Source organism: Seriola lalandi, unplaced genomic scaffold (genome assembly GCF_002814215.2).
Source record: "Seriola lalandi dorsalis isolate HSWRI2012SDOR001 ecotype SW California unplaced genomic scaffold, Sedor1 jcf7180002054570, whole genome shotgun sequence".
In the NCBI taxonomy this organism is placed as follows: domain Eukaryota; kingdom Metazoa; phylum Chordata; class Actinopteri; order Carangiformes; family Carangidae; genus Seriola; species Seriola lalandi.
In genome coordinates this window covers 1,797,823-1,818,187 of record NW_019525123.1, presented here as the reverse complement: position 1 = coordinate 1,818,187, position 20,365 = coordinate 1,797,823, and the positions used below count along the sequence as shown (strand labels likewise).

The following is a 20,365-nucleotide window of genomic DNA, read 5'->3' as shown; positions in this document are numbered from 1 at the left end:
AAATCAAATGTCTGAGATTTGTCTAAGGTTTGTTTTAAAAAGCACAGAGGCCTAAAATAACTCAATAATTATATGAGTCACCTTGCCACTCAGGAAAAACTTATTTTTTTCTCCACCAAAGTACCCACTCCATCTTTGCAAAAACACATTCACAGTGTGGCTATGTACATGTAATATTTTTGGATCATGAGGGGAAAAAAACCCACTCCCTGTCAAATTTTATGTTTTGTTCATCTGCCAAAGTAAAGGTTTGACAAGAAGGAACACAGTCATTACCACTGGCAACCATAACTTTTCACCTCGGTGCTGACGGCTTCCCTGACTGCATCACTGCTATCTGATTCCCATCCAACCATGGTAGGACAGGCGGCACAGGCACAGCACATAAACAAACAGGTGAGTAAGTGAAAAAATACAATTAAACCCAAATATACGGCACATGCACACACACACACACACACACACACACACACACACACACGTGTATATATACAGCACAAACAGATGCAGAAGCACACACAAACTCTGTCTGCCTCCTGTCTTTCTTTCCTTCTCCTCAGGTATATATGGTTTCTTTGACACAGTCTGCCAGTCTGCTGCCATGCAGCGCCACATTTAGCTCTGCGAGGAGCGCCAGACTGCAGCAGAGCAGAGCACAGTGAGGAGGTTATTAATGGCCTTCCTTATTTTAAACGACAGTGTGAAAACACTGGTGGCACCATGCAGACCCCGCTAGCTGCAAGCTTGTCTTTCATCCCATCTGTCTTCACGGCACTCTCCTTGGTCCTAATGGGCCCGTGGCTGTCGCTCTGTGAGTTTACTCCTAACTGATATGTTGGACCTCTGCCTTAATTATTTGAAGTCAGCTGCATTTTTTTAAACCTAATATCATCCAACAATGTTCCAGAACTGCCCCGTACAAAACTTTATGTTGTGAAACTTGATTTTGGGGTTGTTTTCGTAAACTCTAATATTAAAAGATGATATTCCAATCCAATGTCATGCTCATGAAGGTGTCAGAATCAAAACGTCACGCTCTTTTCGCAAGCCTCCAGGTTATCTCTCTGCCCTTTACCTCTCTCTCCTGCGTTTTCCTCCTTTTCGCTCTCCTCCTCGTCCTCTAGCCTTTCATTCCTCAGAGCCTCTGAACGCCACCTATCACCGCACCCTGCTGTGAGTTTTGACACCTGTCTGATGTATGCCTCTCTTTTCTCTCACAGGACCTGGGCGCACATGGATGGCCTATCAATCACTCCAGCAGCCCCTTCTCCCGGCAGAGCTCAGCCAATCACAAGTGACTGCTTTTAATCCAAACATGATGTGTCAGAGCGTAAAATGAGTGCGTGCGTGACTGAGCAAGCACACGCACATGTGTTTGAACATGATGTTGTTTTTTCATGCAGAGTGTTTGTGTTTTTGGGCAAGTGTATGGTCACACTGAAGTAATAAAAGATGTCAGCCTCATACAGACACACAGACACGCACGCACACACACACACAGAATATCTCCCTTTTTCGATGCCTCATGACTAATAAGTTGTTGTTCCGTATGTCAGCATGAATATAGCATGTACTTTACCACGTGTGGGATGACATTTGCTAATGCAAATACATATGTAACTACTATTCCTGCACCTGTAAAACACACAGAACATTTATTTAACAAGATTGTATTCATATTGTGTCACATTGTGTCGGTGGGCCAGTGCCTGTATATACAATATTAAGTAGTACTTGTCTGGGGAATAACAAAGACTGGCAGCTTGAGTCACAACCCATCGCAGCCCTCCAGACATCATAACACTGTCGGACATCGATATGGTGGAACCCATTATGGATTGGTCATTTCACTCCACTGCTGCTGGAGAAGCAAATGAGGAGTGACGACTCCCGCTCCCTGGTGAGGATCCTAAGAGGAAAGCTGGGACATTTAAAATCAAAAGCTTCCGCCCTCCATGGTTTGTAGGAATAGCTGGTATGGTATATTGAGGAAGCGGGGTGGGGGGGTGACATCCTGTCCTGAGAGACTTTCACATCAGTAGTGCAGGCTTCTCCCTCAAATGGCACTATGGACCTGGAAGTCTGGGGGATTGGGTTCAGTCTTCATCCAACCCACAAAACCTACCACTTCAGTGGCTCCCTGTGGTACTTTGATCTTTGGTGTTTTGGCTCTGCCTGCATATCCGCCGGGTGAGAGCAAATGTGAAATGATTCATTGCCGTTGAGGTTTTAGTGCATTGTTGTCAGTTATAACATGAGGGTATTATGACCCGTTTTGAGCTGCTCATCGGCCTTATGTTTAAGATTCGCCGTACGTAGCTGTTCCATTTGTGGACACATGAAGAGAAGATTTCCTGTCAAAGTCTGCAGCTAGAAAATATTATTTACGTCTTTACGTTTTCGAGACTTCGCTTAGAAAAATAATCTGAGTGGTGTGGTGCACGAGGCTGGGATAAATCAGTACAAGTAAACATGCTTTTGAGTTATGTTCATGTTAGTTAAAAGAACTCTTCAAGAATAGGAATAAATATGCAGCACCACCTCCACAGCCATCACAGAATTACAGCAGAAAATCCAATACTAACATTAGTCTGAAAGATACATTTGTCAGATACTTGAAGCAGATGCTATTCGTTGTACCTGGATGATTCATGTTTGAAACCCATCGGATATTGATTATGATGATAAAAACCTAATATAATCACTTATATATACTAAATGTACAATGCACAAACATTTTAACCTGAGGATATCACACTGCCACAAGCAAACGTGTGAGAGATGGAGATTGTAGTATTTTATTGCAAAAGGAACTTTTCCTAACAACCTGAGGTAGGAAAATATATATATATATAATGCACAAAGAAACAGAGACAACAATACAATGAATTGCCCATTATAAAGATTGCAGCTTGAAAGAAAGCTGAGAGCTGGTAAAAATATGAGCAGGTATATTTGTTGATTTACAATCACCATTCCCCAACATACCGCATGAAATAAAACTGTTGTGTAGTATTGTTTCTTTTTATCAATGTCAAAGGGAGATGAATAGATATGACCTGAAAACAACTTTGGTGTAGCGGCGTCCGGTAAAACGCAATGCACGGTGAAGTCAGGCACATAGGTTTTGTTTAGAGAATGACAACTCTGAAGGATGAGCGTACTTCCCGACCTGCAGGGAGTTTTAACTAAACCACATAATCTGCAAAAAAACTAAAAACAAACAAACCCCCATCACACTGGTAATTACAATAACAATACAAAAAAAAAAACAACATATAGCAGCATCCTTTATAAATCATATCGATGTAAAGCATAATCATATAAAAATATATGTATAACAATCTGTTCTCCAATCATTAAAAAAGTACAAAACATGACAGGACACCTCTCCAGAGCACCAGTAAAAATGTGCCAGACAATAAAAATGATATTCATCCTTAAGTGCCATTATAATGTTATATCTAGGATTTCTATAGTCAGTATTCATACAGAGCTATTTGTTAAAAAGGCAATGGCACAAAGACAAAACATGTGTGATATTATTAACAAATATGTACAACATAATATTACTGTAGCAATCCATTCGGAGATATTTACAGTTTATAAAAATTTCACCGCCAAGGATGACGAAATTAAAACTCCATGCAAGGGAGGAGAAACAGGTTCTCATTGTGTATGTGTCAAGTTTTTGTTGCTGGGTTTACACTGTCATGGAGACGACCCCTAACCCCTGGTGTGTAGCAAAGCCAGAAACATTTCACTCATTGAGTTTGACAACAGGGCTTGATTACCGCCTATTCAACAGCACAAGTGCACTTTTCTGTTTGGCGAAGCCGCCCTCTGGGGCCACTCAAATCACAGCGAACACCCGGAACGCCTTCCCTCCAGGAGGGTTTTGAAGGCTGCAGGGAAGAGAGAAAAACAAGAGGGGAGAGTCAGCCTGGGTGCGGCATGTGTCAGATACAGAACACCTCCCAGCCTTTTTGCAGAGAGACGTAGATGACAGACACACACAAACAGATAGACTTCAGGTTTTTACGGAGAAAACGTCCTGCGTCAGTGTGTTGTCTGACACTCTGATGACAGATTGGACACAAACAGATAGAGGCTGAAGCTCCCTGAGAAAACAGATAAAGCAACCATTTTTACACAAACACGGGGGGCTTCACGTGTTAATCCAACAAAGACAGACATGTAGTGGAGTTAAAGCAGACAGATAAATGATGGGCAGATAATAACAGACGCTAGGCAACTCACCAGAGTGACAAAGATAAATGTGGTGGAGAGAGACAAGGGAAAAAGAGGGAGAGGAAAGAGAGAGGGGGAAGACCATAGAATAAGCAAAACTGTGTGTTTGTGTGTGTGTCTGTCCTCTATGCAGGTCATGTTAAGAATAGCCATTCTGCAGACCACAGAACAATCCAAAGTTGGTGCAATTTAACATCTATGAAAAAAAAAAAAAAAATGGAACACACTATATATTATGTGGGTCACTTTATGCTTTGAACAGAGGCTGGTACGGACCTGTAACCTTAATGCTGTAAACTGGTACAGCAGGGGTTCAACACATGCTCTCGCTTCATTAGCATCAGCAGAGTCTTTTCACGAAATCCTAACTGGACAAACGTTTAATGAATTATAGTACCTTCCTCTTTATTAATTCATCTCCTGATTCAAGAAGTCAGAGCTACACACTCTTCTTTATGCAAAATAGTTATACGACTACCAGTTACACTCTGCATAGATTTGAATTGGACGAGTACTTTATTGCCTGGGTTAAGCCTCTTAACATTCCAATAGCCACTTTACAAACCAATTACGTCTCTTGTTTCCTAGTCTGTGTTAGCACATGGCACCAAATAAGGTTGTCTACTCTCACCCCTCCTCTCCGGAGTTGATTTGAAAAAAATGGTGGGGTGATATAAGCAAAAACATACCTCTATGCCGACAATGCAGCGCTCTATTTGCAAACCTGTTATTTTCTAGTGAGGTGCGTGATCCTATGAATATGTTTCAGTGCTTCATGGAGGTTTTTCAAACACTATGTAAATGGTAAATGGACTTGCACTAATATAGTGCTTTTCTAGTCTTACTGACCACTCAACGCAATCTACAATCAAACAATCTACAGAAGCAATTTACAATCAGTCACTCACATTCATACATCACACTCATACACTGATGGAACAGCCATCAGGGGCAATGTGGGGTTTAGCATCTTGCCCAAGTATACTTCGACATGCGGCCTGGAGGAGCCGGGGATCGAACCATTGACCTTCTAATTAGCAGACGACCAGCTCTACCTCCTGAGCCGCATGTAGATAACACACGCCCTACATCTTCACTATGGCTGATGGTGATCCAGCCCCTGCATGTGTGCATGGGTAAGGAAATAATGAAATAACAAGACATCACACAACTATGGAAAAGTCTGCAGTCATCCTGTGTCAAATCCTTCCCTATTTTCCATCTTTTCATTTGATAATACAGTTTAACAAAGTTCAAGAGTTTGGTGAGACAAAAAGTCCAATATGTTACCATCTAAAAGTTACTTGTGGTATGTGTTTGATACTTTGATTTAGTTTTCAAGTGGCTGTTTCCGGACTTAATTATCAGATAATCCCAATCTCAATAGCCTGTAAAAGTATTCCTGCTTCCAGTGATCACACATTTCTAAAATGATCTTTGAGATATATCAAAAAAAGTTTTTGTCTTGGAGAATAAAACATTTGTAGTATAACATTCACACAATTCACTCAAAGTCCTTTTAAGTAAAACCAGACAAAATTCTAGACGCTAGAATAGACTAATGTCTATGCAAAATAAGTTTCTATTCAGCATGATTTTGGATTTTCACTGCCATGTTCTTCTGTCTGGTGTGACTGCATTTGGAGACCGATTTGAAATATGTGTTTTCTGTGACACAAAATCCATTCCTTTTTCATAACCTTATCTGGTTTAAATTCATCCGCCATATCATTGGGACTAAGCAAACGCTGTCTAAAATGTATTATGATATTGATCCCTTATGAGATCCTGTATTCTCAGTGCATATGTTTTGGCTTCTTTGTTTTTGTCTTTATCTGAGCCACTATATTAAGCTTTAGACCTTTGTCCAGTCCTTGCCCTTTTTGGCTTTTTACCAAAAACCAAACACCTCTCAGAACAACACGGAGATGCACTCATCTTCTCCACTCTAATTGCCAAGCAATTAATTATCTCAAACGAGAAGCATGCTAATCACCCTCCCATGTGCACTGCATAAGAGATGTAATGAACTGCCTGCATCTTGAAAAGATTAGGTCCACAAGGGAGGGCAGAGTGGATAAATTTCTTTCTACCTGAGAGCCATTGATTTCTCATTCCTCCTCTCTGGGCCCCAGCGAATTAACCCCTTCACTCTTCTCCCGAGATCTGAGAAAGAATGCTGACATAGGACTAGTAATCTCTTTAAACAATTAATCCTATAGTGGTATACCACACACCCTCTGATGTTAAATGTTTTTTTTTACACCATATTGAATTTATAATGGTTACCTAATATAAAGTATTACTCAGTATCTTCAGTGCTGTTATAAAGTGGCATGGTGGGTTTTAAATGTGAATTATATATGGAAATTGAGATTTTAAAAAAATACTTCTGGTTAACCCAAAGCTGTAAATGGCACTGGAACTCAGCATGTGCTACATTCCAGCCCGACACAGACCAAACAATAATTGCGGATTAGCAGTGAGTCATCGCATACCTCTCTGAGACAATGCCATTTTGGTATGAAGCAATGTAGTGTTTTCGTTTGTCCACTGGCATCACATCAATGTATCCACCCACATCGTTCCTGACGACTCCGGCGTGGACTGCTGCCCGGCATATACTGGACTTCTACAAAGGAAAGGTAACATGGGAATTGTCGCTTCATTTATGTCTGTAAATTCATTAAAAAAAACATGAAGAGGTTTTTTTACCATTTCAGCTTCAAAAAGAGGGACTTACATCAGAGTATATTCCGGTGCCAATTACTCTGGATATGTGTGGATTCTCTTCTAAACAGCTTCTCGGGCAGTATACCCTACAATGAGAACAATTGCACATGGGTAATGACTAGAATTTACATAAATGTGGGAACCTTATGAAAGAGAGTGACATGCAGGCAGACACACAGTCAGTTTCATACCTTGGACAGTGTTTTGCGGGCTTTTGGTATGGACACAGCTGTGCAACTGTGGTCTCACATGTGATGGCTTTGACTGTAGGAAAGAAATTTGGTCAGTGCCAACAAACACAGCTGCAGCACAGCTTTTAATGAGCAATTTAATATGAAATGTAACATATCTGTAATTACAGTGTCACATCATTGTCAGACTAACCTGCGACTCTGGAAACTGTGAAGGAATTAGCACTTTGATATTTTCTGTCAAGAGAAAACACACAACGTTGACACGAAAACAACATTATTTTCACTTAATGTCGGTATATTTTACCAATCTTGCTGTCAAATATCATCAGTTTGAATTATATTTATATAGTCCATGATGATATTATTGTCTCACCCTAAAGACTGGACCCCATTCTTGTTGGATTTGATGAAAAAATCCTTTCTGCCTTGTCGCGTTACATCCATCCACCCTCCATCATTATCTATAACACCGGCATGTAGACCAGCTCTGCACACACTGGATTGCTGCAAAAAAATAAAGAACATTAATGACATTTGACATGTGATGTCTTATCCAAAGACACTGTTGACACAACACAGCTGACAGCTGTTAATTGGCATAATACTGAACCCACCCAATCAGACACCACCAACTTTTGAACTTGCACCAACTTGTGTACTCACCATTTCATAGTATACCGTCCCGACTACTTTTCCCGCCGCATCTAGGCACCCAGCAGGACACTCATATCTGTCCATTAACACAGAATAATAAGGTGAAATGTACCGTATACGCCACTTTGTGCTGTTGATTTTTATCAGAGTTCATCTTAATTGTACCTATTGCATGGCGTTCCTTTACACTGATCCCGAAGTTTAGTGTCACAGGTCACAAGCTGAGCTGAAAAACACAAACATTAAGGCCTTTTCAGCGCTTGTACAGGAAACAACACGCATGAACTGGCTGCTCCGATACAGACGACTAACATCTAAAAGCCTGAGTTGAGTGAAACTCAGCGAGGGCTATTGTTGTGATGCTTCTGGAACCAAAGAGAAGAATTCCTGCCGCAAGGTTCAGGGTGGTCAGCCATAGTGGAGGAAGTGTCTCAGCTTTCAAGCGCAGGCCCCTTGCTCTGCGGAGAGGAAGCCATTTAAAAACCACAGCGAGCCCCTCTCACCCCTCAACCCCTCTCAGCCAAGCCAAAAGCAAACACACACTCAGGGGATCAAGCTAAAATAGACCTCCCCTCCCTGCTCCAAAGAGTGACTTGCAATATTAAGTACACTTCAGAAACTGTCAAGGTTAATCAGGGAGATGACAGATAAAGAGTACAGAAAATCAAGGCAATTTAAGATAAATTGCAAGAAAAATATTTCCGGTCAAAACCTATTTTTTTTGCACTTGTTATCCATTATTGCTCGTTCAAAGCTGAGCTGGCAGTTATTCACAAAATCTTTGATTTTGACCCAGTTTTCAAAAGCAGTTTTCCCTTGTTTTTTTTACACTATATATTGTCCTATAATTCTTACCACTCTGCACCTCCCATCCCTAAAACCAGATCCTACACCCCCCCATTTTGAGATGTAACTAGATCCAGAATAAACAGTTGAATGGCAGCTTACACATCTGCTGTGTGTTGACCACTTCATTCTTCTGCAGGTCCTCTGTGGGGGGCTTGGTGGGAGCTGGGGCGGGGAGACTGGGAGGCTCTGATTTGGAGGGCCGGGACCAGGGCTTCTGCGGAGTACGGGGGGCCTCCTGCTCGATGAAGTTGTTTTCTTCTGTTTCCTCTTGTGGAGGATAGGAACTGTCATCTTCAAGTAAAGTCACAAACAGGTATATTAGCAAAACAAAAAAATTCCACAGGCTTTCTTACTCTGTCTTTCTCTACTTTTCCTCATACGTACCTTTGTAGCAGACGTTGTCCCTGCAGCCACCTCCATAGCTGGGGGGGCAGGCAGAGCATGGGGTGCCGTGTTTGTAAGGCGCATGCCCCCACCAGTTTCCCCTGTTCGGGTCACATAATAAGCAAGGCTTATTAAACAGAATACATACAACTTAAACAAAACTGCTTTGTTATTCCATACTGCTTTGCAAACCAAATGATACTGCTGCATCAAAAGGACACAAGGACAACTTGCTCTCTCGCAGCCTGTATCTCAGTCATGTATCTGTGAAAGTACATCAAAACAAATGTGCTTACTTGGGTGAGTAGTTGCAGACAAGATAGACAGCTTTGGCCCAAATCTGTCCCCACACATTCATGTTGTAACACAAGTTGATGGCACAGCCAATGCGACTGCTGGTGGCCCAGACCAGCTATAAAAGAACGACAAGATAGACAGTGAAACACAAATTACAGTACTGATTGTACAACCATGAATCTCTTGAATTTGTTCAAAATATACAAAATGGTATGGTATGATCCAGACCTATGGTGGGTACCTGTGTGTAATGAGTACAAACTGGGCCAGAGCATCTGAAGGGGCAATAGGGATTACACTCCTGAGGGTAAGGGAAGGAGTAGTCTTTCACTTCATCATACCAGGCCTGCACATGGAACGTGGGTGGACGATACCTGGAGAAATGAGTAACAAATGATAACAATGTTCAGAGCAAAAATTTCTATCGTCTTACATCTCTGTTGGTGTGGGAGTTTGTGTTATGCATCAAAGCTGTTTCCTGGTTACTGCAAGTCCTCTTTCAACAACCTATATGCATATATATGATATCCACAGAGTATCTGACCTTTATGTGTGGGCTTATGTTTAAATAACTGCCAGTGCAAAACAAAACAACCCTTGCAAATATAAATGGCAAATGAACATTCACACGTATCCCTTCCAAAACTGCAAAGTTTATAAAAGTGTATAGAGATATAGACGGTAGCTAAAGAGAAACACAGCAAGTCTAGCTAGCTTCAAAATATGGCGTGTTTATTTGATGCAGAATGTGTATAAAAGGTAACAACAAAGCAATGTAAACACATCAGATGAGACTACTATTAAGCTGGAAGTCAAGCATTTGTGCTCTTTAAATAAACTGCATCAAGGACTGACACTGATTTGGCACCAGGTGTTGCAAGTTAATCTAATTAGGATCAAGTGGACATCTTAACTGTGGAGTGATATGATTAGATGCGGAACAAGGAGTCTCTTGTGTGAAGCAGTGCTGTGTGTTGGCGCTCTGTGGGGGGTAGGGGTGGGGTGAGGTGTGTGTGGTTTTTTTTTTTGGGGGGGGGGGCTGAGTGAACAAATGAACAAATGAAAACATGTAACAGTATCTCTAATGTGTGTGATTCTAAGACGACAAAACAAGGTCGTCATGAGAGACATACTCAAGGTAGGTTAGCTCTATAAAAAAGCCTTCTGTATACATTTGTTGGTGTTTTTAGTTATTGAAATTCTACTACAAAATGCAAGAAGTGGATTTAATGCATTTTACAGTGGTCAATGGTCAGATTGGTCATGAAAAGTAAACCAGTGCTGCACGCAAGCTAGCTAGCAGTTGTGCTAAACTAAAACTCACTGGCATGTTAGTTATAGCTACATTGTCTTGTTTTTTTTAATCAATACACAAATAGAAATGCAAAATGACAAGTTTTGGTTTTATGGGCAGTGTCATAAGTGAATTTAATTTATTTGTTGGTGCTTAATTGGTCATATGTTATTTTATTTGTCATATGTATGTGTACTGTATATGTATGTATGTATATATATATATATATATATATATATATATGTATATAGTCTAAAATAGTTAAAAGAAGTTACAGATTTAAACTATTTAAAATAAGCCAATGAAGATAGCTTACTGTATGACTTACCAGTGTATTTCTTGTGCTCCTAGTCAGGTAAATATTTTCATGCTAGTGCATTTCCTGTTGTGTAACATTGCCAGGTCATGAGAGATACGCCTGTATGTGCTGGGTTTGAGCCAAATGTATGACTGTCTGTCATCAAGTCACACACACAGTTTACTAAATGAAAGTCTATATATTTTTCTATAATCTATATATTTTGAACTATTGTTTACCTTCCCCAGTGCGCTCCCAGGTTCTGTCCAATCTGTGGCAGTAAACCAGCAGGACCATGCTCCCACAAACAGGTCTCGGCCCACTCCTCTGCTGTACGCTCCAACTCTGTGTCCCACACCTGCACAGACGATGAGACAGCACAACAAAATGAGGTAATTATTGGATTATATGTGGAGAGTGGAGGAAATAAACTGAAATAAACAGTGCAATACAATGCCGCTTAGATTTCTACTTATTGGCCATAAGATACAGGAAAGTCTAGTGGTTAACTGGAGAGCTTCACTGTTCTTCACTTCTTCACTGCCATTTAAGTTAAGCCTAGGAGCTGCTGTGGCTTTGTAACTGCACTGATTTTCTAGACTAAATGCAGAACTACAATATGTCAACATCTTGCTGCGTCTGTATAAAGAGCTTTCCGACTTTCTTACTTCCCTGGATGGGTTTTTCCGTAAGATTGGGTGTTATTCAAAAAATGCAAAAGCTGTTTTTCCTTAAGTAATACCTTCCATATGTCTCTAGTGAGATGTCTGGGTGCAAGCTTTTGTTTCACTTTACCACTCTCTGAATTGCCCTCTCAGTCAAGTTTGGCTCTGGTTGGATACTAAGGGATCATATTCCCATTCTGGGGTTTTCTGGGAATGCAAAGAGTGTCCTTCCTCTCTGCTGACCTAAATTCTACCATAAAAAAAATGTTAGAATAACACCAGCTGTAATTCCTCTGAAGGACACTCTATGTTCCTTTAATTGCACACCTTCACTTTCACCTTTGGAGTGGGATTTCTATTGCAACAGGTTTTCTATGAGGAAGTTAATTAGTTTGCATGTGTGTGTATAAATGTGTGCGCACATGCGCTGGTATACCGATGCAGGTGTCAGAAGTTTTCACATTTCACACATTGGGCCTGGAAGCCATAGCCTACCCTCTCTGAAATCTCATCCAATAACAGACACTAAAATAACTCCCTCGCTACCACCACCACCTCCGCCTCCTCCTCCATCGTCCATCACCCACTTACAGTCCCACCAGAAACAACTGCTGTTCTCTGCATTACGCCCGAAACACACACACACACACACACACACACACACACACACACACACACACACACACACACACACACACACACCTAACAACAGGATGTCTGGCAGTGCTGCAAATTAACTCTTACCTCTGAGCAGTTTCTTTTACTCTTTGTTGAGTGGATGTATTTGTTTAAATCAACAACACCGGCAATATTGGTTGAGTCATACACAGTGAGGTATGTCAGATTTCAGGACAAAGCCTTACAGACTTGTTACATAACTGGCACATAGAACAAATAAACAGCTGGAGGTGTGGAGTATATTTTTCATTCATCGCTACACCTGCAAAGAGGGAGTGTATCAGTGTTATAGCCACCTCATATGTAGCTGCCTGTGGTCCGTCTGGCACAATAATGATAAATGATGACTGACAGGGCCAGGGCTAAAAGAGGAATGAGAATTTGTTTACCTGAAACTGTATCCCTGCTCAGAAATTACCTCTGTTGGCAGTGAGTTGAAAATCAGTGTCAGTATGTCAGCATCGTCATATCTATTTTGTAGTCATCCCTTTTTTTAACCACTACAAAAAGCTTATGATGCTGAAACACAAACACTGAAAAGATTTAAGCTTGGTCATCATCAGTAGTAGCTGAGAGAACCTTGATTTCTATCCATATCATTTTCGATTTTCTCAACAAGTGACCTCCTTGCCCTATAAAATAATCAATGTTTACACTGATAAGCAGAGTGGAACACAATGTATTGAGCTGTGGTATCTGCCAAATGATGTGTAAACCACAGCGCATAGGACATTCTGTACAGGAGCAGGGTCAACACAATAATGCTTTTGACCATTAACGAATGGTTATGGGTCTGAAAACATTTATCTATGACCACAACTACAGTAGGTTTCCAGTCAAAAATCACCCAAATTCTGGCTACAGCGTGTTGTTTGGGAATGTTACTGATTATGCGTTCTATCACAAAGACATGATTTGCGATGTCCGTGAAGTATATCTTAAATTATGAAAATACAAATAGCACCTTTCCAGCTGAGGAATTCATTCCGGTGTCTTCCAACTTGCAGAGAGAGCAGGCTCAGAGAGTGTCGACCGCGTTACACATGTTTCGGCTGTTGAAGCTGGTACAGAGTGCAGCCGGCTTGTCAAGCTGCTGTTTGTACAGTTAGCCCAGCAGGGGAGGCCTCGCAACCAAGACACCCCCCCCACCCACTTACCCCAACCGCACTTCTGCTGGGGCCCCGTAAAGAAAAACACCTCCCTTGCTAAAGTCTTTCAGCACTGTGCACGCTGCATTGTTTATTTCGCTTAACACCTCATTTGTGGCCGTTTCTCTTTTTTCCTCTTCCTTGGTCATCTGGTTGCATTCCAAAGGGTGCTGAGGGGTAGTTCCTTTGCAAGTTTAGGTTTCCTGTTCATAATCAATGGTGCATGCAGAGAAGTACTGAAAAGAAGGGGAAAGATATAGGAATTGGAGAAAGTGAAGCTGAGAAAAAAAGTCTGACATAATAGAGGAGAACAGGCGATATGATGGTGTGAGGGAGAAGACAGGGAGGTAAAGGGGTGATTTAATAAGCTTAGAGGTAGGAAAAGTAATAGTAAGAAATACTATACATGACATTAAAAAAAAAAGTTTGTATGTCCTTTGACTGCCCAAACTATGACTATCATTTCCACCAGTGATATAGAGTATATACTGTATGGTTCTGCATGTGTTTGCTGTGCCATTTTTTGTGCAGTGCAATCCAGCCCACATCAACTCACATCAGAGAACAGCATAGCCAGTTATTGTATGCTGAACGTGAACAGGAAGCTGTCTCACTTAACGGCACCATAAGTGATTCAGACAAGTAAATGGTTGGTTTAGCCTGCTATTTTGGTTTGGTCTGATATTTGGCTTTATGATATCTCGGAAATAAAAATAATAATAACAATAAAAAAAGCCTATCAGCTACAAAAACATAAGTACCTCCAGAGTGCAGCTGCACAAAAGCAGTCTGTTTTCCACTTTTCCTTTTCACATTTCATTAATCAATAATGGTGGTTGGCGCTTGTTGCTGCAATCCAAGAACCCGGTGCTGGACACTAGCAGTGAGAAGCTGAAGAAGAAGAGGGTCTTTCTCAACCCTGCTGACACATGCAACTCCAGAATCAGCGCTCCCACAGAGGTTTTACAGAAAGTTGTTGAGTCAGGAGTGGAGGGCAAGACTTTGAGGAGCTCCTAAATGCAAAAGACATTGCCATCTGGACAGGATGCAGAACTGAGATTCTGATTTGATCTCTGGCCAAAGGGGTACTGGTCCCCGTTTTCAAAAACGGGAACCAGGAGGTGTTTTCCAGGAGTGAAGATATGCCAAGGACAAGTAAAGAAGACATTAGGAAAAGTTTTAAGCCTTAAGTTAAGGGATATAAGTTTAGTCTTCATGGGCACGAAGCCTCTAAGCTCAAGTATCTGAGGGATCACTGGAATTTGCTAATTTGATCTACATGTGTTTTGTGCCCCTGCAAACTTTTATGACCATGTTCCCTGAAGTATTTAGGGAAGGTGCTATTGAGAGACTTTAACTCTAAGTGCATTTGGCACAAGGGCTATGTTTACATTCTTGGCATTACATTAAGCATGTTCAGAGTCAGCTTTGGACTCCCACTGGGATACACCTTGTTCCCCCTGTCTGTAATATTCGTGGGTACAACGCAGATGTCCAGTTTGGTGACATTAAAGTGGCCTCTTTGCTATTCGGGATAATGTCTTTTTGGTTTTACTGCAGCATGAGCTTGGGTGTGGAATAGAGCAGTCTTAGAAGATGCACATACCATGGTATTCAGCTGCTGCTCTTTACATCGAGAGAAGTCTGTGGATGTGTTTTGAGCACCTGTTTCGGATCTCCCTGGGCGCCTCCCTTCGGAGGTCCTCTGGATATGACCAGCTGAGAGGAGACCCTAGGGTAGACCCAAAACACACCGGAGAGAACCCATCTTCCACCCGGCCTGTGAGCACCAAGGGATCCTGCAGGAGAAGCTGCACAAAGTTGCTGGAACAAAAGATGTTTGGACTGCTCTGCTCAGTTTTACCACTGGAGTCTGATAATGACTTTGTAAATTTATGTATTTGGCACTTTAAATAATCTAAACCAGTTTTTTCCAGCAATGAAGCTGCCTAAATACTGTCTCAGATGTTTGTCCACATGACCATAATTAAATGTCTTAGATAATGTTAATTGAAGACAAATGTATTAGTCTAGACCTTAATTATTGTCTCATTGGGCTTCACAGGTTGTGAATCACAACAACCACATTATCCAACAATGATAGACAGATGTTTGCAGCACAACTCTGAATCATCCTGAGCAGAAATATGTCAATACAGCTTTATCCTGGACCACAAATATCACCACCACCACCAAGTGCAGCCCAGCAAGGCCAAGTTAAACATCAAGGCAGGTGGGGCCGTTTCTCCCAAGATGCCGTCTGTTTGTCTTACAGTACTTCAAACACTGACACTTCTGTGTTTATACCTGTGGGTCAACATTTGAGTGAGAGGCAGAGCTGCTGTCCCCCCCCAACTGAAGCTGCATTGAAGCTTTGTGGATCGCTACAGAGTGTGAATACTTATCCGGGGAATTTTTAGGGCCTCTGTGTTGGATAATGACAGAATGGGAACGGAGCCACAGGGATAAGAGAGAGGGAGGCAGAGAGAGAGGGCAAGAAAAGGAAACAGATGAAGGGGGAGGAAAGAGGGGGATTTGAATTGATGTTATCTCTGAGTCTCTGTGATGATTGCCACAGAGGGTCACTCGGGTTATGGTTTCATACAATGGCAGACAATAACAGAGCTGATGGGCAAATGGCAATGTATCTGAACTAGGTTTTGTGTGGGTGTGTGGGTGTATGTGTGTGTGTGTGCATCTGCATGCATGAGTGTGTAGGGAGAGCAGAGGAGCATGTCTATGAAGTCTTCCAGTACAGTGAAGCTGTGAGGTTTCTGAAAGGTGACAGCAGTTCAACAGAGAGAGGGAAAATCGGAGAAATATGGAGCCCCTTTCAAAATAAAGCACAGAAAATCACAGAAAATTCACTTTACAATTTGACCTGAACAGTGTGGTACCTGAAAGATACTGACATCGACCTGCAAATAAGATTTCGGCACTTATTCCTACAAGTCATTGTTCCTTCTTACTGTGCACCCCTTCAAAATGAATCTTTCTTTTCGTATTTCCTCTTGCCTCACTTTTAGTAAACCTCCTCATCTTCTTTTCAATTATTTTGACACCTGTTTTGCTCTTCTCTCTCCCTCCATCTGTTTTTCATTGCCTCTCCATTCTATTTGCAAATCTCCTTCACACCTCTACTCTATCTTTATTTACCTATTGTATTCCTTGATAACTTTCCCTCTCTTTCTCTCACCTCACGTCCTCTTGTTGCATGCCTCTCCATATTTCACCCCTGGGTGCCCCTGCAGCTAAAAAAACCGGCCAACTGTAACAGGAGACAGTAGAAAGGAGCTGTACACTGCTGGCTCAGCATTTCTCCACTAGAGTGTGCCTCAACCAGAAGCCTGCCAGGCAGAGCTTCACACACACACACACACACACACACACACACACACACACACACACACACACACACACAGACACACACACAAAGCGTCCCCAAGTCCAACCTCTCAATTATACAATTACACAGTCCAGCAATTGCCCCCAGCACGAACTGTTTATTTGCCTTTACCATAGAATAATACTGCCTTTTGTTCTGCAGCTCTTTAAGTGTAGATGAAAGGATGATAAAACCTCATTATCCTCTGCACACTGTATTGATTTTTAACCTCCTAAGTGCTGTTGGTGGCAATGCGCTGTGGCGGTCAAGCAGCGCCTACACATGTAGTGTATTTGGAAAACTTCCAGATCTGTAGAGCACTAACTTTTAGAAGGTGTGGTGTGCTTGTGTGAGTATGTGTGTGTTTAGTGGGGGGTGAGACAGCTGGTAAAACAAGCCCTGGTGCCGTGCTCTGATTCTAATTGCACTGTGAAAAGTGATCTGGCGCTGTACACACACGTGATGGCCAAAGGATAAAGTCAAACAAATCTGTTGAGTATGAGTTAAAAAAACCTAGTAGTAATGTGATCATTGGCAAGTTGGTGGAATTCTTCTCTTCTGGCAAAACAACCAAAGTCACATGGGTGTGTGTTTGGGTTCATGTGTGAAGGTGCTTAGATGCTGGCATGCTGCTTGCGAGTGAGCCAAGTGGGACAAGTGCCAGAGTGGTCTGGTGACTGGGTCAGTTCACTGAGCTATATGGCCCACAAGTGCGCAATACTCTTGGGGAGTTCAGAATGGGGTCAAAGCATTTAAACACATATAAACCCCATAAAGTATAAATGTAGTACTTCATGGGAATTGATTTTAAGATGCACAGATGACTTCTACACCTACCATATACTCCATGTTGGAAGCAGGAGGGTAGACCTGGCCTCTGAGCTTGTTGTGAAGGTCCAGGATGAGCTGTGCGTCACTGTCGGTGATAGCCCTCTTCCCCCTCTGCTTGGCCTCCCACCAGTCCCCATCTTCATCCAAATACTTGTCCAGAATCTGCTGCCAGCCCGTGGAGTTAGGAAGCATCACCATGGAAGTGGCTGTCTGGAGAAGCAGGAGCAGGGACACGCCCTTCAGCCAGCATAGTGTTGCATGCCTCATCCTTGGAAATGCGGGTGATAGCGACGGTGGTGATCCTCTCAAATTCAAGTGGGACGGGTTGGTTAAAGTTGTGTGCCAGCAGCTGGCAAAGGAGCTGAGAGGAGGGAGCAAAACAGGATTATTGGATGGACTGGAATTGGTGTTCTGTATCAAATTTGCTGAATAACTTGGGTCAATATTGAACTTGGTGAGGACAGTGCATTGGCTTGCAGACACTTGGTCTGGTGGAGAGCCACGGGTAAGCTCATGGGGTTCACTGAGGGTAAGCTGGCAGGCTGCGGATGACTAGTCCAAGTGTGGATGAAAGAAATCCCTACTGGTGTTGAACTTCCTTGAATATTTTACAACTTTTTTCCTAAATCAAGAAGCAGCAGGGGAAAGCTTGGGAGCTGTTAAAAAAAAAGAAATGCTGCATTTCAAATCACAGCAAGGAGTACAGCTGTAACAAATGTAGTTGAGTGCACAGAGTGATTCATTATGTAGCTAATGTATCCACAATATTGTAGCTTATGTATGTATACTTTATGCTTTCGGTATGCATGCTGCAATGCTGACGAAGGCTGATATAACGAGCCAATACCTAATGGAAAAATGTAAAGAGTAATGCATATTGAAATAGAAATGGAGTGGTGAGATCTAATGTAGACTTTGGAAATAATTTACCTTTAATGAATTGGAATACAGCCCGTTTTCTTCTGATCCTGACAGAGATCTGGCTGTGAAAAACTTCTGCAGCAAGAAGAAGAAGAGAGGAAGAAAAAAAAATCCGCCTTCAAAGTTGCAGAGCTCAGGTGGAGCGGTGATGACTGTCGCTGGCTGCCATATGATATAAATCAAAGCTGTGATGTGGTCGCTTCACTCCGTTTTTCATCAGTTTGAAAGAGAAAGTTGCTCTTTCTTCTTTCGGGATTCTTGCACCAAAGCTGCTAAAGCATCACTTATCCACATTTTATCCTCAACTTGGCTGCGCTTCGAGAGTGCCGCCCTTGACCACGCCTCTCCAAAGAGGGAAACGGCCCACTTTTCGTTCATGCCAAGACTTTAGTGCGCGTCCGGGTTCGTGCGTGTAGTCTATACAGTATAATATAAGCAGAATCCATTTTTTTCTCTCTCTCTCTTCAGCATGGTGCTCAGCAAGTTAAACCTGAGCCTTTCTCACACACAAATGCACGTAAGGTCTCTATTCCCCAGAAAAACAGACAATCTAATAATATTCCTGCAGATACTTGTGTTGTTTACTGTTCTCAATAGTAAATTTACATTGACCTTATTACTAAGTTATCGTTTATGAGACTAGATTTTCAGTATACCTCCATAATCCTAAAAAAAAATCCCTTTTGATTGCTTATAATCTTAAGTATTATTGGCTAAGACTTGATATTTATCTTATCAAGGATTACCATTATTCATTTCATAATGACTCTTTCTTAGAAAAGTAATTGTTGTCTCACTGTTCCTCTTACCTGGTAACTGACTGTTGGTCAACAATATATGTATATTAACTTAAACCAGACCTGCCTCCTCTGTGGGGCCTTGCAGCAAAAGTGGCCCCATTCTCCCGAGCCTAACTGTTCACAGGTGACTCCTTGGGGGGATTAAAACACAAACCAACTCTCTGTTAATTTCAAGCCCTGAACTTGTCGTCACTGTTTCCCCTCCCCGGCTGCAACACAGTGTAAATTCCATAATGGAAACAGGCAAGTTTTGTCTTTTGTCATCTGGTCATTCTCAGTGGTAGCTGTGGCACATGTGGAAACAGTAGCTAATCACCAGGTCTCAGCCCCCTGTACAGACTTACTTTCCACTGGGGGGAGACACAATTTTCTTGTATTTTACCTGACAAACATAATAAACCAAACGTTGGCCAAGCCGGCATTGATTTTGCTCTATGTCTTTTCAGTAAATCCCCTTGTTTCCATGACTCCCTGATGTTTTTTCTTTCTATTTTGGCCCTCGGCCCTTTTGCATCAGGTGAGTCTTGTATTAAATAGACAGCTCTCTCTTTCTCTGTCTCTGTCTCTGTCTCTGTCTCTGTCTCTCTCTCTCTCTGTATGTGGACATGTTTGACTATCAGTAAGATTTGTAAGATTCATCAATCAACACAATATGTATTGGTTAGTGGGGATGAGAGGATAGAACACACTAATACAGGTAATACTAAACAACACAGTCTACAACACAGTCATACAAGAATATGTATCCTCTCTATCTTCTCCCTAAATGTATTATTGTATATAACGTCATTGGATTATTAATACTGACGCATCGGTAGCATGTCACCATTGTAGCTGGTTGAGGTGGAGTTGGTTTAACTACTTTAAATAAAGTTAGTTTAAGCCAGTGGTTTTCAAGTGTAGGGTCGGGCCCCCTCCAAACGGTGGCAAGATAAATCAGAAGAGGATGTGAGATGATTAAAGTGGAACAGACAGAAGTAAAA

At 41.8% G+C, this 20,365-nt stretch overlaps 1 protein-coding gene across 1 annotated transcript; it reads right to left on the bottom strand.

The window, feature by feature from the left end:
- Window positions 1-2,773: 2,773 nt before the first annotated feature.
- crispld1a (cysteine-rich secretory protein LCCL domain containing 1a) lies at window positions 2,774-18,867 on the bottom strand. Its single transcript, XM_023416808.2, has 15 exons — window positions 18,592-18,867; window positions 17,668-18,022; window positions 11,194-11,312; window positions 9,604-9,736; window positions 9,362-9,477; window positions 9,066-9,166; window positions 8,781-8,972; window positions 7,998-8,058; window positions 7,842-7,908; window positions 7,552-7,682; window positions 7,369-7,412; window positions 7,176-7,248; window positions 6,995-7,070; window positions 6,750-6,883; window positions 2,774-3,905 (listed from the first exon to the last, which is right to left on the bottom strand). The coding sequence occupies exons 2-15, from the start codon at window positions 17,926-17,928 to the stop codon at window positions 3,854-3,856; spliced, it is 1,560 nt and encodes a 519-aa protein (XP_023272576.1). The 5' UTR covers window positions 17,929-18,022; window positions 18,592-18,867; the 3' UTR covers window positions 2,774-3,853.
- Window positions 18,868-20,365: the final 1,498 nt, after the last annotated feature.

Coding starts and splice junctions, on each gene's coding strand:
- crispld1a (XM_023416808.2), bottom strand. CDS start 17,928: ATGAGGCATGCAACACTATGCTGGCTGAAGGGCGTGTCCCTGCTCCTG. Junction 9,478..9,603: donor TTTGTACTCATTACACACAG/GTACCCACCATA, acceptor GTTCTTTTATAG/CTGGTCTGGGCCACCAGCAG. Junction 8,059..8,780: donor GGTCAACACACAGCAGATGT/GTAAGCTGCCAT, acceptor TGTGTTTTTCAG/CTCAGCTTGTGACCTGTGAC.